This window comes from Anser anser, assembly GCF_964211835.1.
Source record: "Anser anser genome assembly, chromosome: 3".
NCBI classification, from domain to species: domain Eukaryota; kingdom Metazoa; phylum Chordata; class Aves; order Anseriformes; family Anatidae; genus Anser; species Anser anser.
In genome coordinates this window covers 89,990,956-90,006,240 of record NC_139722.1, presented here as the reverse complement: position 1 = coordinate 90,006,240, position 15,285 = coordinate 89,990,956, and the positions used below count along the sequence as shown (strand labels likewise).

The 15,285-nt window shown below is 36.9% G+C and overlaps 1 protein-coding gene across 2 annotated transcripts in view; it reads right to left on the bottom strand.

The window, feature by feature from the left end:
• ZFAND3 (zinc finger AN1-type containing 3) overlaps positions 1-15,285 on the bottom strand; it is a 135,347-nt gene that overhangs the window by 97,923 nt on the left and 22,139 nt on the right. The window contains exons 1-3 of one of the 2 annotated variants that reach the window (XM_083831972.1): positions 3,974-4,027; positions 2,078-2,118; positions 10-36 (exon numbers count right to left, since the gene is read on the bottom strand). In XM_083831972.1, the coding sequence (XP_083688098.1) occupies positions 10-36; positions 2,078-2,105 (55 nt within the window). In that variant the 5' untranslated portion in view covers positions 2,106-2,118; positions 3,974-4,027. Of the gene's footprint in view, positions 1-9; positions 37-2,077; positions 2,119-3,973; positions 4,028-15,285 lie in introns of those variants that run through there. The other variant, XM_083831971.1, reaches the window with a different exon arrangement.

Sequence of the window (15,285 nt, the reverse complement as noted above, 5' to 3'; positions counted from 1 at the left end):
GTTACTAACCTTTTTCGTTGTGTGGATTTCTTTTTTCTAAAATAAAAGAGAAAGGAAACGATGGTCAAGAGAAATAATAATTCCCAATTTCCCCCGGTATACAAATCTGCTTCAATACATTTGAATGAATAACCTGCCATACTAAAAGAAAAAAGCTATTTTTTTTCCACATCATATCTTTGGAGTGCCTGGAATAGTTAAAAACATATTTCAACAGCTTTCTTGTTGTCTGTGGTGGTTCAATTTACAGAAACAAGTATGTTTCTTTATTTCAACACTGTGACTGGAAACCCAGTAAAAATGTCACTAAAATATTTTTAGTATATCTGAGAAAAACTCAAACTCAGTCTCACAAGTCTTATTACCCAAACAGGACTGGAGTTCCGATTATTTCATTATTAGTTGATGAAGGAACCATAGTTAAAATCTAATACTAAAACTACTAAAAAACCAAAATACTATGTTTTCTTTTTTTTTTTCCAATTAGCAGTATCTTTTTAAGTTTCTCAAACTTTTGAGAATTACTATTTCAATAAAATAAACAAGCTATAACAATTGCAAAGAAAATCTTGAAAATTTTTAGAGAGAAGCTACTTTTTTCCCCCTAAACCACACATTTTAGTTATTATTGTGTATTTTTACAGCAGAAAATGAACTTGATCAGAGGGAACAGCTTTTCAGGAAAACTACAGAACAGAAGCCAAGAAGGGATCATAAAATGTCTTCAAAAACAAACAAACAAAAAAAATAAAGCCCAAATGAAAGATGTTTTTATTTAATGCCTGGCCCGCTGGTTATAAAGTTTTGGGTACTCTGGTAAACCCATAATATGAAGGGTGGGCCATTTTGGTATCTCAGAAAATCCACATTTCTGAAGTATGCAAGCAAAAGTTATTTTATAATGCTAATAAGAATACAACAGTACTGAGTCAAATCAAAGACCTCGCAGCATACTTCTGACCATGGTCTGTAGTGAAAGAGTATATGTAAGCGCTTGCACTTTCTCCAGTATACCCTTCCAGTGATCCATGCATTTGGAAAATAGCCAGAGGAATATACGCATCATTTGCTGAACAGTCTTTGACAATCTTTATTTTCCTTGTGTTTGTTAATGAAGTGATGCTGAACCCAAGACTTGAAATCTACAAGTCAAAATATTTTTTTTTTGGTGCACAAACCTCAGTAAAAGCATTTGCATTGGGGGAGGGGGGAGGGGGCGGGAATGGTACACTTTGCCTTAAATTTCAAAGATTCTATCACTTTTCCACTGGAAACCAATGACCTTAAAAAGAAACAAAACTAAGAAGTGCAAGCCAAATATTATAGCCAGCTTCGGTTCTAAAAGGGAATATTTTACAGACAAGCCAATGACTGAAATCTTCTAAATTTTTTTTCCATCTTTTTAATACTGTACCTGTTCCCCAAGAGAAACTGAAATCATGAACTATGAAAGCACTTCAATTACAATTAAAAATAAGGTTACAACACTAAAAAAATACCACAAAAATTTCAAAAAGGCAAAGCCAGAAGATTCTAACAGGAAAAGGTCAGTAGCAATTCCTAACATCTTACACAGTAGCGATGACCTTGCATAAGAAAATAATATGTAGCAATTATAAGTAGATTGCTAATGAGCTACTGATGATTTAATTTCCACGGGCTGAAAATTAAAAACAAATGTAACTAGAGGTTTTCTATAGCAGTTTTCTTTTTTTTTTTTTAATCCATCCCACACTTCAGAGAATATTACCAAGTAAATCCTACAATATTCCAAATTCAGACTTTTGCATTTGTGAAAGCTACATCATCCATACAGGTGCTGTGCTAACAGTGGAGCTCTTTAGTTCAAGGGCATTCCTGACTTCCATAAACTTCAAGAGCAAGGCTTCATCGGTGCATTTACACAAGAGATTCTTGATTAGCAAACAAATGAAGCACCAAAGTGAGGAAAATCTGATTGCATGTACACACTGAAGGAAGAGAAACCCATGCAAAAACCCTGAAGGAGATGCTAACAATGTGGTTTCAATAATCTAACAAAAAAAAAAAAAAACACAAAACCTTTTACTGCACTTACCAGCAAAGCATTTGGAACAGAGATTCATAGTCTTGCTGGACCTGGGGCAAAATAAAAAAAAAAAGTAGAGCTAAAAAATTTATTATAATTCTAATCAACACAGGGAAGCTTTTCAGGAATGAAGCAAGGGTACAGACAGGGGAAGAACTTAAATGGCTGGGAGTCAAAGATAACAATAGGCTAGAAGTGGCCGAACTAGGAACGGGGATGGGGAAGAGACTTCATCTGATAACCTCTTTACAGAGCTTTTAAAACACGACTTTCACTTATTTAACCTCATAGTCAAGAATAAGCTTCCTTTACCATTCAAGGTATTTTTGCACACCCATCAATCAGATCTTTCTATCACAATCTGATGATAATGATAGACACGAAGAGCCAACACATTCCACTTGGATATTAAAGCTCCCTTTGGCAGCAGCTTTGCAGGCCTGACAAATCCTGAATGCAGCATAGCAATAGAGAGATTAAAGTATTGTGCTTATAAGGACATAGACAGATGTGCTCTTGGAAGTATAGCTGGAATGGTTTAAGGAGTTATTACCTCAAGCTGTTCATTACTACCCTCAGCTGCATCCAGCAGTAATTTAAAATAACCTGGCTGACTTTGCACTGACATGGACTAGGATAGTTCACATGATCCATTAGCGTGGCTCGACTTTCAGGGCAGTAACCTTCAGCTGAGAGAAAAACAGCTGGAGAGTGACAGCAATACCTTAAGCCTCCCAGATGTCTCCCAAGTGTCGGTGCAATTAGGCCACAAGCTCTCACCCTCAGAGAAAGTCGGTAGGCCCACAGACAAACGACAGCAAAAGTTCAGGCTACAGACCTCTCCAGGGCTACCAGGAAACTACTCAAAGCGGTATACTATGGGAGCACGAGCTTCTCCCAGCTTACAAAAAGTACTCTTCTAATATCACAACTTCTCTTTTATGAAGTCAGCCGGAGACAGTTCTCAAAATGCCTCTAAGCGCTGAAATGCCTTCAGGTACGAGCAACCCAGTTTCTGTGCACACTGCCCAATAGTTCATTCAGTCAATGCTCCTGAATCGGCTCTGCCATTCTATATCAGCATTAGCATCCTCCTGAGCAGGCCTGAAAGTACATATCGATAGGCAGGGTTGTACCAAAACTGTCCGTGCCCAGAAGACCTTTTTCCCCTTGAGGCAGCCTCTTAGCTGGAACACCCCATTTAGCCAAATCAATTGCATCTTTATCGTTGGAAATATGCACACTTAAACAATTGACACCACCAGAACAGTTGGTTCCTAATTCCAGCCAAACATGGATGGAGTTTGAGATGAGATCTGCACCTTACAATATACAAATTAAAAAAAATCAAGACTTAAGACAAAAACTTTGAAAATATTTTTTTCAAAGCAATTAGATCGCAAATGATGACACGTATTAGAATTATACTTTTTTTTTCCCCACAGAGTTTGCAAATGGATATTTTGAACGACTTTCCAGTTATAAAGTAAATCCAGACTTGACCAATCATATCTTAGTATTAGTCACATCAAAACATTACAGATGCTTTTCAATTCATGCACATTTGAAAGCTGGTTTACATCAGGCTCAAGGATTCTAGAAGAACACAGTTCACTGCAGATATGAGACGTAAGCATTTGCCAGCTATAGCAGGAGCCACAGACACATGAAAGCTAGTTTTAAATGCAAACAGTATGTGCACAGGAGAAAAGTTAATTCCCAGGAAAAGAAAAGCAGAACAGCATTTGTAGCCATACAAATACATCATCATATCAGTGTAGACCCAAAGATTCAATATCTATGTTGACAGTCTGCACAGATTATCTACCTTCAAAAGAGCTGCAATTAAAAACAGCATGGTGAGTCAACACCTACAGCATTAGTGTGCTGCAGTTCAGTACTCACTGCTTATGGGTTAGACCTTCTGGAGCAGCTCAATATGCCAGGCAGGAGCTTCTCTGCGAAGCCATTAAACCCCAGGGGCAGCAAAGAAAAAGAAAAGTAGAGTTCAGATGGTTCATATTGATGACATCGGAATGGGCAATGATAAATGTTTTCACTGGTATCATCAGCCATCTCAGCCGTTAAATATCAATCCAAATCCTCATACAATATTTACTTGTTGACACACCAACAATAAAAACACATGCGCACACACAACGTACAGCCACATGAAAAAGAAAAATACTGTCATTTACTCATAACACAAAAACAGTTTTTTCAGAAAGGACAGTGCTACCGGACAAGCAACTATGCCAGCTAAATATCTTCAGTTCACTGTTATTCTTTCAAGTTTCACTTTCTGATCCTTTTACACACATTTTTAAGGCATCACAGTTTGTCTGAGGCTGCAGCATTGGATGAGAATCTAGATTTAGACACTTAGGTCACTGCAGATGCATTGACATTAAACCAATACTAAGATAATGCTTTTTCTTTTTTTTTTTTTAAACACTAGAGACAGTAGCAGTGCTGACTAACCATCACCCCTTCTGGAAAGTGTACTATTTAATTAGAGCAAAGGTTTTTACTAAGAAAATATATCAAGCAGTTTACGTATGTCAAGGTTAGTAGGTATCATCTGAAAGACACGCCAATGTCTGTCAAGTAAAAGGTATGTTTGACAGCTCTTTGGTACACTGCAAATCCCTCCCCTCATCACTACGATTTCCCCTTTCCTCTCACCACCCCTTTAAAACTGAGCACACCCATATATGCTATTTTTCCTCATGTAAGTCTTGTTAGCCACATTGCTATTTTACATTACTTCCTAGTGACTCCAGCATTCACCAGAAGCACATCACCAGCCAGGAACACCAAAATATAAGTTTTCCTATGTTCCTGACAGTCTTTTCAAATATACGTCTGTAATACCTGTTCTTTCTCCTGGTAATTTTATTTGAAGAGCTCTGAGCATTAAGGTGTCAAACGGTCACGACACGTGGTCATGATAAAGTCCTCTTTGTTTCCACTTCATGGTCAACTCTACTTAAAGAGAAGACTTCTAGGAAAAACAGTACATTGCAGATTTCTAGGAACATTCATAAAAATGAGCGTAAAGGTGAATAAGGCATAGGCAGCTCGAAGTCCAAGTCAACCTTGGCAGGGAGAATTGTACGTTTTAGACTGCAGTTCTTCAGGCTGACACCAACACTTCCACACCTTTCTTCTCTCCCAGTTCTGTTGGGATATTCAACATGCCGATGAATCAGTTATCAAATTGCTGGTTTTAACCGGACATATTAAAGTAGTTTCCAGGTTTCCCTCATAAAAGTCAGCTTTGTGCTCAACAGCATCTAATCCAGAGTTACTACAGCATCCATTTTATATGCACAATATCCCTACAAAGTCAGTTCTGCATTAGTAATTTACAATCTCCACTTGTACATAATTTAAGCTGGTATTCAGAAAGACATTCATATTTATGGATAAATCAAGTCAAATAGAATGGTATTATCTAGAGGCAGAATATAAAGCTAAACCCTACTTGAAGGTACTTCCATCTGTCAAAAAGAAACAATTTAACTAAAGGGTGATACAAAATTATTATATAGATTTGGAAACCACAAGGTGAATCATGCTCGGAAGGTCAAGTGGCAGAGCAAATGAGAGGCAGAGGATCTTCAAGCCAGCTGGAAAAATCCCAGAGGCTACCGAATAAATTGCATGCAACTATTTCACAGGACTTGGTCTACAGTAAGTTTAGGTATCAAAAGTGTTTCCACTTCCAAGAACAAACAAAAACTTCCTTGAAAACACAGCCTTGAAAGTACTAACAATGATGCGGGGACTTGGAAAAAGCAGGAAACTTACGGAAACAGGACATCCCAGAAACTACAGTACATTTATGCTACAAGCATTAAATAAATCATATATAAGGGTAAAAATAAAGCTCATTTCAGGATATTCAAACCATCATCCCTTACTTGGATGGTTGTGCCTGCAAATTTCTATAGCAAATGAAGCTATTTAAACCTATAGATAGAAGAACACACGCTATAAGGTCTTAACTTTGGTGAGATCAACATCTGCATCTCAGATTAAACATGCATAATGGAAAGTGAGAAGCACTAAATTCCAAAAATAACATTCTTCAACTCCTATGTATTGATATATTGTAACTAATTAATAAAACTGAAAACTAAGATTCTTATTCAGCCACTCCGCCTCCTTGATCCCCTTTTCATGTATTACAATCATATGAAGGCATGGCCTTATCTACTCCACTAAAAGCATTGAAAATTATTTTCTCAAATATATGCCCTAATGTACTAATTATTCCTTTTATTTCTCGCCATTTGGCAGTGTACCATTGCAAGATACCATCCAAATCAATGTGCCTTCTACTCTTCTGTGTTCACTGGAAGCCTGCTCTTCCTTTGCCCTCTCCCAGTAAATAACTTTATCAATATGAAACCACAGCTAGAGAAAGAAGTTAGAATTCTAGCCGTAAATCTCACAAGATTGTTAGATGTATCGCAGTTCATTCAAATAGCCAGAATCTAAAAGAGAATCTCAGTCTGAAGATTCAAGAATAAATTGCATGCAGAAACTTTGAGCACTGGAAGAGAGTTTAAAAGAATTATACAGAAACCCACTTCGTCTCAGCATCTTCAGACTTCCTAATGAAAACAATTTTCTGCCAAGAAACTTGGATAGGCATACCTAATAAATACCGAAGGTTTTGTAACAAACTCTTACATTTTCCAGCAGACTGTCAGGTATTTCCTAGCTTCCCCATTCCCATCTTTAAGAAGAAAGATGAAAAAGCTAACCAGAAACGCTAAAAACTAATACAAGCTAAACTTCACACTAAAGTGCCAAAGAGCAATACGAAGTGTTCAATTTGGTCTATATTATGATAACTCCCACACATTTAAGGCAATAGTGAAATAGCTTTATTAATGCAAATGCTCACCAACGGCAAGACTGTTACGGCTGCACACGAGTAAAAATAAGTAATGATTCTAGCATAGGTGTTGTGAGGGCCTAAAAAAAATCCAGAGAGCAACAGTAATTTCTGGAAATAATTTTTCCGCAGTTGTCTTTCAGGACTGGAACAATACGGAATTTGAAGAAAAAAGAAAGCTTTCATATGGGATGTATACATTAGATATTTAATTGTAAATGTATTTAAGCCACAGGTGCAAATTAAGAACAAGTTTGTATTTTTGTTTTTGTTTGTTATTGGGAACAAGAGTTTTTAGCATATCTATTAATGATTCTTTACGATTTAGAAGTTCTATGACTTGGTAGTAGGAAAACCTATCTGCTTCAGTGGCACTATAATTGCAGTGGTGATTAAACACATCATGTTAAATGCTTCTTGGGCCTCTTCCAGTATAGCAATTAGAGTGGGATCTCCATGTCGCTGCAGTCAAATATATCCTAGCTCCTGAATGATACCCATCCAGTACGTCATGGGCTGTATGTCTGAGAAACATTAACATGTAATGAGTCATGTTATTAATTACTTAAAACCACACAGAAGCCTCCACCCTACATATTCTGCACATACTGTTTCATGTATTTGGCAACTTAAGGACAGCTATAGCATATGTTAAAGCAATGCATTTATACTACTGTAGTTAATGGTCTGTCACAATTTCCATTATAAAGCAATTTTCAAAGGTTTATAACTCTGCTGAAGAATTCACTCCGAGCTGAATCCTGGCACACAGTAAAAGCAAAACCATAGCCCACACATGTTTACTTTCATCCAACCAGACTTGGAGGATTATTCATCATTAAAAGAAAATTGATCCAATTCTGTATTTCCCTTACGCTTTTCATCATTTGCTCTGAGAATATAACACTTCACCTTGTACAGAAAGGAGGTTAATTAGACTGTATTAATAAGACCCTCCATCATCCCTTTGGAAATTCCGTATAACCTGTACACTAGCTTCTCAAGAAAGCCATTTTACTGGTCTAAATCCAATGTCACCTCATAGATTTCACGTATGCTATATATTTGGTATTTCAGTTCCTCCTGAATTTGTAGTCTCTCTAATGGCATACAGTCAAGGGATTTTTGGACAGTTTAAACAATTATTTACATTTTTAGACTGAGGTGGCTCAGTAATTCTGAAAGAATGATGGATGCCAAATTCTGTTCACATAGAAGAGCAGAAGTGGAGCGTGTCAAATGCAGGTGGACTTGCAGAGAACCTGGCAAACAGAAACATTCGCATACACTCAGATTCTTCAGTGAACTAAAATCTGAAATTAAATATCCCATAAATGCGGTCTATATCTTCTACTTCATCAGCTGTTCTATACCCACATGCTTGGGGTATTTACCAATTACAGGAATTCCAATTCAATTAGAAACTGTTATCAGGAAGATTTTATTACTGTTACTAGAGGTTTTTCTTGCTTGGAAAACACATTAATCTTCTGCTGTTGATTTCTGGACTCCTCATTTTCACAATGAACAATTTAGTGTCCCTTACCATTGTCAGATTTTTGGAACGCGGCATTAAGCGATGCTTCAGTTAGTCAGTCACATGCCAACAGGGACTGACCGAATCATCCTGACTTCAATTTGAGACGAAATGGAGAGTAAACTTCATGCCCAGCACAGCTTACAAGTGTAATGCCCTTTTGGCAACTTTCCACAGTCAAAAAATATGCCAATGCATCCCAATGAAGTAGCTGAACTCTGATTTATTATTTTTCCAATAGCTACACTAAAGCCTTCTTTTAAAGCTCTTCGGCTGAAGCACTTCTTATATTTTTAAATATACAGAGACACTGAAATGCTTTATTTATAATAAGGCCAGAGAACAGAACAAATACACAAGAGGGGAAAACAGGAAAAATACAGCAACAAAGTAGCTCCTTACCCTTACAAAACATATCTTGGGCTCTGACACAAAAGCACTGATGGAGTTCAAATGTAAAGCCTTATCCAAACGATTCATACAATAAACCACAAAGAATCCAATGCATCTAAACTAAGGAAGAAGGGTTGTAACAACTTAAATAAGATTCATTGGGGTTTCTAGCTGAGTGTACAAAGTTGTTGCCCTCCAGTCAAAGCTAAATGCTCCATAAATACATGTCTAAACTTTCTTAAAAAAAAATCTCAGCAGCACAATTCTATACCAAGCATTCCTCTGCAAATCATCTGAACCTTTTTCACAACAACGTGTAGCCTATTGTTTAAAGGACAGTAAGAAGGTTGAAATACTAAGTATTAGTAGACTCTAAAAGGTCTTTAGTTGAAAAGTAGGAATAAAGTTTGAAAGTTCTGATCCAGCCACCTTCCACCAGTTCTTGAAGGACACTGCTATTTACATGCATTGCAGGTAATAAATAACTTTGCCCTATGACAATACAAGCACTTTCAGATTTTATAATATTAAGTAGTATCAAATTTATCGTTTTCTTCAGATCAGACAATCCAATACTCCACTGGTAAGTAGCATTCGAAAACCTAAATCACAAGGTCAGAAATAGATAATAAATATCAAATCTTTTTAAGAAAAAGGAAGTTGGAAGAGACATCAAGAAAGCATCTGTTTTGCCCCCTAACTTGAAGGCAAGGCTACCTTCACATCAAACCTCCCCAGGAATCCTATTCCAACACTTTACACCCAAACAACTGCATTTAGATTAGAAAAAATACAAAACCTTTCCTTTCTTGTTGAATTTAAGCTCTTCGTTATTGCAAAAACTTTTAACAGACCTGAAGATTCATGGCACCCTACTCATGTAAGGACAAAACAACCAAAGTTATGGCAATTAAGAGATCTTTTCTAACACCATGATCATTCTTGAGCTTTTCTTTCCTTCTTCCCATTCATCCATACCTTGTCCAACTACAGTGGGCAAATTGGACCTGGACTATAACAGCAGCTTTAACAAAGCTGAGGATAAGAGAAAACACTGATGTCTCTAGCATTATTCTTGATTTCTAAATCAAGACTATACCTATACAATCAAAATTATAGCTGTCTATGATACTGGTTTCTGGAGAAGAGAAATAAGATGAGTGTTAGCAGAAAGTAAAGAAAGGATTATTATTCAGACTTTTTTTTCTTCAAGTCAAGGTGATATAATGGCTCTTGTTCATTTCTACATTTACTAACTTTCCAAGTCAAAGTTAAGCATGGAATTCAAGATTTTTTTTATTTATTTTTTCAAAGACTAAACAAATGGAAAAAATCAAAAAAAATCCAACAACCTATAAAACTAGTTCAGTCTCACCCCTCCATTTGTTACTAGGCTGTACTACTATTTTTGTTCTGGCAACCAATTCCCACATCGTCAGGATTTAGCCTGAGAATTCTCCTGGAATCCAGAGCGGCCTGCAGCCAACTGTGGAACTAGAACAGGGAAAGATAAAAGATGAGAAGAAGTGCATGAGAAGAAATAAACCTGGATTTGCAAGAGGTTTTTTGGTTGTGTGTTTGTTTTTTAAATCAAAATTATTTTTCTTACTAGAAAACGCTTGAAAACGCTAATTGGTATGATAATGGCCTAGAATGGGCAGAACTTTGGAGTGACAAAAATGCCTTGCAAAGTTCTTCAAAGACCTTGTCTGTCTGTATGTGTGTGTAACATTTACAAAAACTTATTTAAACCAGTTAAAAACGCTGTTGCACAGGATTCAACTTTGTAAATGCATTTTTTGAGTACTGTGCCATGTGTTCTCTCAAAAGCTATCAGAATACCAAAATTATAACCTAAACTCCTTTTTCACAGGGAGATTTTTAACATGTAGCAGGTCAATCATTATACAGGCAAAAAGAAGTTTAAAGTGTTAACCATCCCTAGTACAGAGGGAGAAATACTTACAGGTGCACTATCCACAAAAGATGTGACAAGAGTCAGAACCCCAATAATTATTTTGAAGATTCATTTCTACAAGTTAGGAAAGCACGTGAAGCTAAAATTAGAAATAAGTAGACAGAAAGAAGAGGAAAGAGCATCCCCTTGGACAACGCAAGAAGGCATTCCTCATCCTGGACCGGTAGGAGCTGCATCGCATTCATCACCAATCAGGATGTCCAGCAGGATAACTCTCTTGCCTAGACCTCCCTAAAACACCCCTATTAGCAGCAAGGTAACAAGGTATTTTCAAGAATGAGCGCCACTCTCAGTTTTACAATTCCTTGCACTCCTTTGCGTACTGAACCCTCCTGGATTTGCATACTACAGTAGAATTGTAACACTTCTTGAAAAGCACGTGAAGCATTCTCACAAGAGGCCTCCAACCTGTATTATTACACCATTCATAAACACACGTCCAATGGAAGCCACCAGCACACAAATTCACAGGCCTTTTTCTCCCCCTTTAAACCAAGTTTTAGTAAAGTCTTTAGATGTTTAGCTGAGGGCGATTCACTTTCTTCCATCCCAGCGAGTGTTGTACCCAGTCATCCAGCCAGGAAGCAACACCGCTCTTACTTTGATCAGTGCTGCCTCTGTAGCTGATTACAGGCACTCGTTTTCGGTTCTCACCTGGGAAACATCATTGCAGCCAGGTCTCGTGATACTGTTCTAGAGAACAAGAGTACTTCCGCTCTTTCTGCAGAAATTTGCAGTGAGCTTTATCAAGGCTATGTCTATACTAGGAGCAATCTTCCAGTTAACTGTTTAAACAAAACATTCCTAAGATCCACCTATTCTGGCAGACAGCTATTCTGCCCAGTGGGTACATTTAAAGAAAAATTAAAGAGAAGGAAAAAAAAGTTATGGAAAAAGTCACTTTCAGAAGTGAAATAAACCAGTGGTAACTCATCATAACAAGTGCAAACAAACAAAAAAACAACCAACCAAACAAAAAAGGTCCTTTCTAGCACAATTCCATCAGTTGCATTTCACCCATCCAAAACTACCTTGCTGGTAGCACTGTTCTGAATGCTTCTCCCAGTCACCCAGAAGTTTCGGTTAACTTTCTAATAGCTCCCAGATACAAATTTGTATCAGATTTTTCATCTCTGAGAAAGAGAACAGAAACTCCCTGCCTCAAAAACCATCCCAGAGTAAAGAAACAGAGTTCTACTACTTGATTGCTATACTACAGCAATATATATAAAGTATATATTGTAATAATTTTAAAAACGTTATATTATAAACTAAACATCTTTATATTTATAAATTTATAAAATAAAGTTATAATATACTTTTATATTAATATAAACTTATTTTATAAATTTATAAAGATAAAGTTTATATATAAGCTAAACTAAAATAATATAAACATAACTAAACGCTTTATACAAAGTCTTGGCCCAGAAGAACACTTTGGATATTTTAACTTAAGAGGTCAAACAGTTCTTCTCTCATATGTAGCTTCTGCCTTTTTTGTATTTTTTTTTAACTGCACAGCCAGAATTCAGTGCGATTCAAATGAACATAGCATTTCTAAACAGCATAAAACTGCTTATAAACATGTCCCTCAAGATGTTTGTATTGAACATGCAACTTCTGGAGTTTCTGAAAATCAAAATAAATCAGGTAAAATCCATAATAACGAAGAGTTCAAGGAACAAACCACTATAAACCAAGCTTTGACAACACGTCTGTAATATGCAAACAAAAAAAAATAATAATAGAAGAAATGGTATAAGCAAGAGTTAGGCTGATAGTGACAAACAAAGCTGTAACGAAGCCAGATATTAATCTGCTCCTAGAAAAAGCTGGGATTTTTTTCGTGAATGTGCACCAAGGCACAATCACAAGTTTTGAAAAAGAATATATATATACTAAGCATCATTAGTTCAGTGAAAGTTGTCACCTACAGCTCAACCACTAGTTTATAAAAAAAAGTAGCACCTTCTTTTAAGAGAAGCGTGCTGTGTAATGTTGCCTTCTCTGGTTCTTCTAAGACAGTGGATGCTGCTCATAAAAACTCCTGCAGTCTCTCAGACCCTTCACCTGTGTGAACGATATATGGCCCTATAAAACATTCCCAAACCATTCCACTAAAGATGAATGCCAAAAATAAAAAAATAAAAATCTGCACAGTTAAGTCAAGAAATACAAATGAAATGGAAGTGTCTGAAAGGAGTAGCAGCAGAGAGAACACGGCAGCTATGTAAGTTTTGAATGCTTTACAGAAAAGAGCATGCACTACATCACTACATCATTAAGCTTGTTTTCTTCCTGCTAACCCTGAAAAGATTCACTGCCTCCCCTGTCATTTTTGATCCACACACAACATATTCCTCATGATAGCTAGCAGCTACTTTTGTACACGTTTTTTGTTACTGGTTGGTTGTGCTTTTTTTCCCCCTCCTTTTCCTTTTTATTTTTATTTTTTAATAAAAAGCCATGATTAAAACAGAAAGAATATTTCAGTCCTTAATATGTCTGAAAACCCCAACTGCCCCCTACATTTTCAATACGATTTCTGAGATCTGAGCTTAACCTGGGACACACTGGTCAACTCCATCCTCTTTCTGAGTAAAGGATGACGGAAAGTTCACGACTCGATGATGCCAAAGAGGCCTGCGAGTGAACGGGCTGCCTCCCTCAAATCCTATGACTTGAGCCCAGGAGCGACAGCTGCCTCAGCTTCGCACTTTATCCAGATATGTTATTTCATAACTTTTACTCTGATTAGAAAAATACTTCGCATACATTTAACTGGGCTAACCAACTATGCATTAGAAAAAGTGTAAGACCTCCGTAATGATCACCCCGAGCCCAGATCGCTTCAGCTTTAGCGTCCAGAATTGATGTGACCTAAAACAGGAAACACCTTTAAAACAAGGTAATGTGTCATGGTGTCAAAGTCTTTCTTTTTTTGAGCATTCTAAGTGCAAATACACGATCTCCAGCACGCAGATAGAAGATGTAGTCCTCAACTATTTCCACAAAGTACATTAAATGCTCTGCCCCAATTCCAGAAAGAAAAAAAATTACTTTCAAAATACACATTTAAAACCTGCCTATTTCTGATCTAAGAGCAAATACTGAGTTATCTTCTCATTAGCTACAGCTAGCCCATAGGTGTAACTACTTGTCTTTCTGTCCTTGTAACAATACAATGTGGTTCAAACACAGGAGACCTGAAGATCAGTAAAGCTGCTTCAAAAGCCAGATGAAGAGCATCCTCTGTGCATGCTTCTACAATGCAGCATTCTGGTCTTTGGCATTGTATTTTATCACAAGTTAATGAAGGACATCACGCATCTGATTCACTGAATAAAACTGGCGTATTAGCACGTCTATGCTTATGAATTTCTTCCATACAGAAAACAAGCTCGTGGGAAAAAAAAAACACCTAATAAAAGAGTAACTTTCCATAACAGGAAAGCTGACAACACAGATGTCTGCATATTTTAACACTGTAAATAATGAAACAATTAAAATGAAAGGATACAATTAAACAAAAACATTTTGAGTCATAACACATGAACGTTAACAATAATCCAGATGCTTTTCCTTTCTTTTAAACATGCGAAAAAAATCTTTCCACTTTTACCTAATTATGTCAACTAAAATTAACTAAAAAGAATTACACAATATTTCAATGAGTTTCAAACTGTTTTCCTCATAGCCTAGTAAGTCAATCTTCCAGATCCTTCCCCAGTCCCAGCAATCGGCTTTTTCTACCACGTTCCAAACTTTTCTGGACTTCTCTACAAGCTTCTCAACACCTTTTACTACCGTACCTGGCTCAGCAGAAACAAGTACCAAATCCTAGCCATGATCAAAGTCATGGAAAAAAGCACGTGTGTGCACATTTCAGGCCCCTGCCTTGCACTTTACACTGACATTAAGAGGCAATGATGGCTATTAATATTGGCTTTCTTTTCTTAACTACAGTCAAACACCTGACCAAGGGCCATGAAGCCGTAGACGTCCATCCTGAGTTGCTTCAGAACTTCCTTCTCTTTGGCAGCTATGACACCTGTATGGGCACTGCCACTGCATCAACCAAGATGTCCATAGTATGAGGTTATCTTCCATAGGCACTGAAACAGAACGAGCATGGTACTGGAAAACCAGCCCAGACCAACAGCACCAGTGCAGAATTAGATCCAACAGATAAGAGTTTGTTCCTTAGAGAGCTACACTGGCATTTTTATACTAATGTGTGTGTCTTAAAGCATCCATATTATCTGACTTCTTCCATCTTTCATGCTGTCTACATCTCCTCAAAACATATAAAACTATTTCTCAAACTTCTGAAAGGAAACAACAGTAATTCATTCCTACATATTCAAGATTGGGTAGTTAATGTATCTAGTGATCCC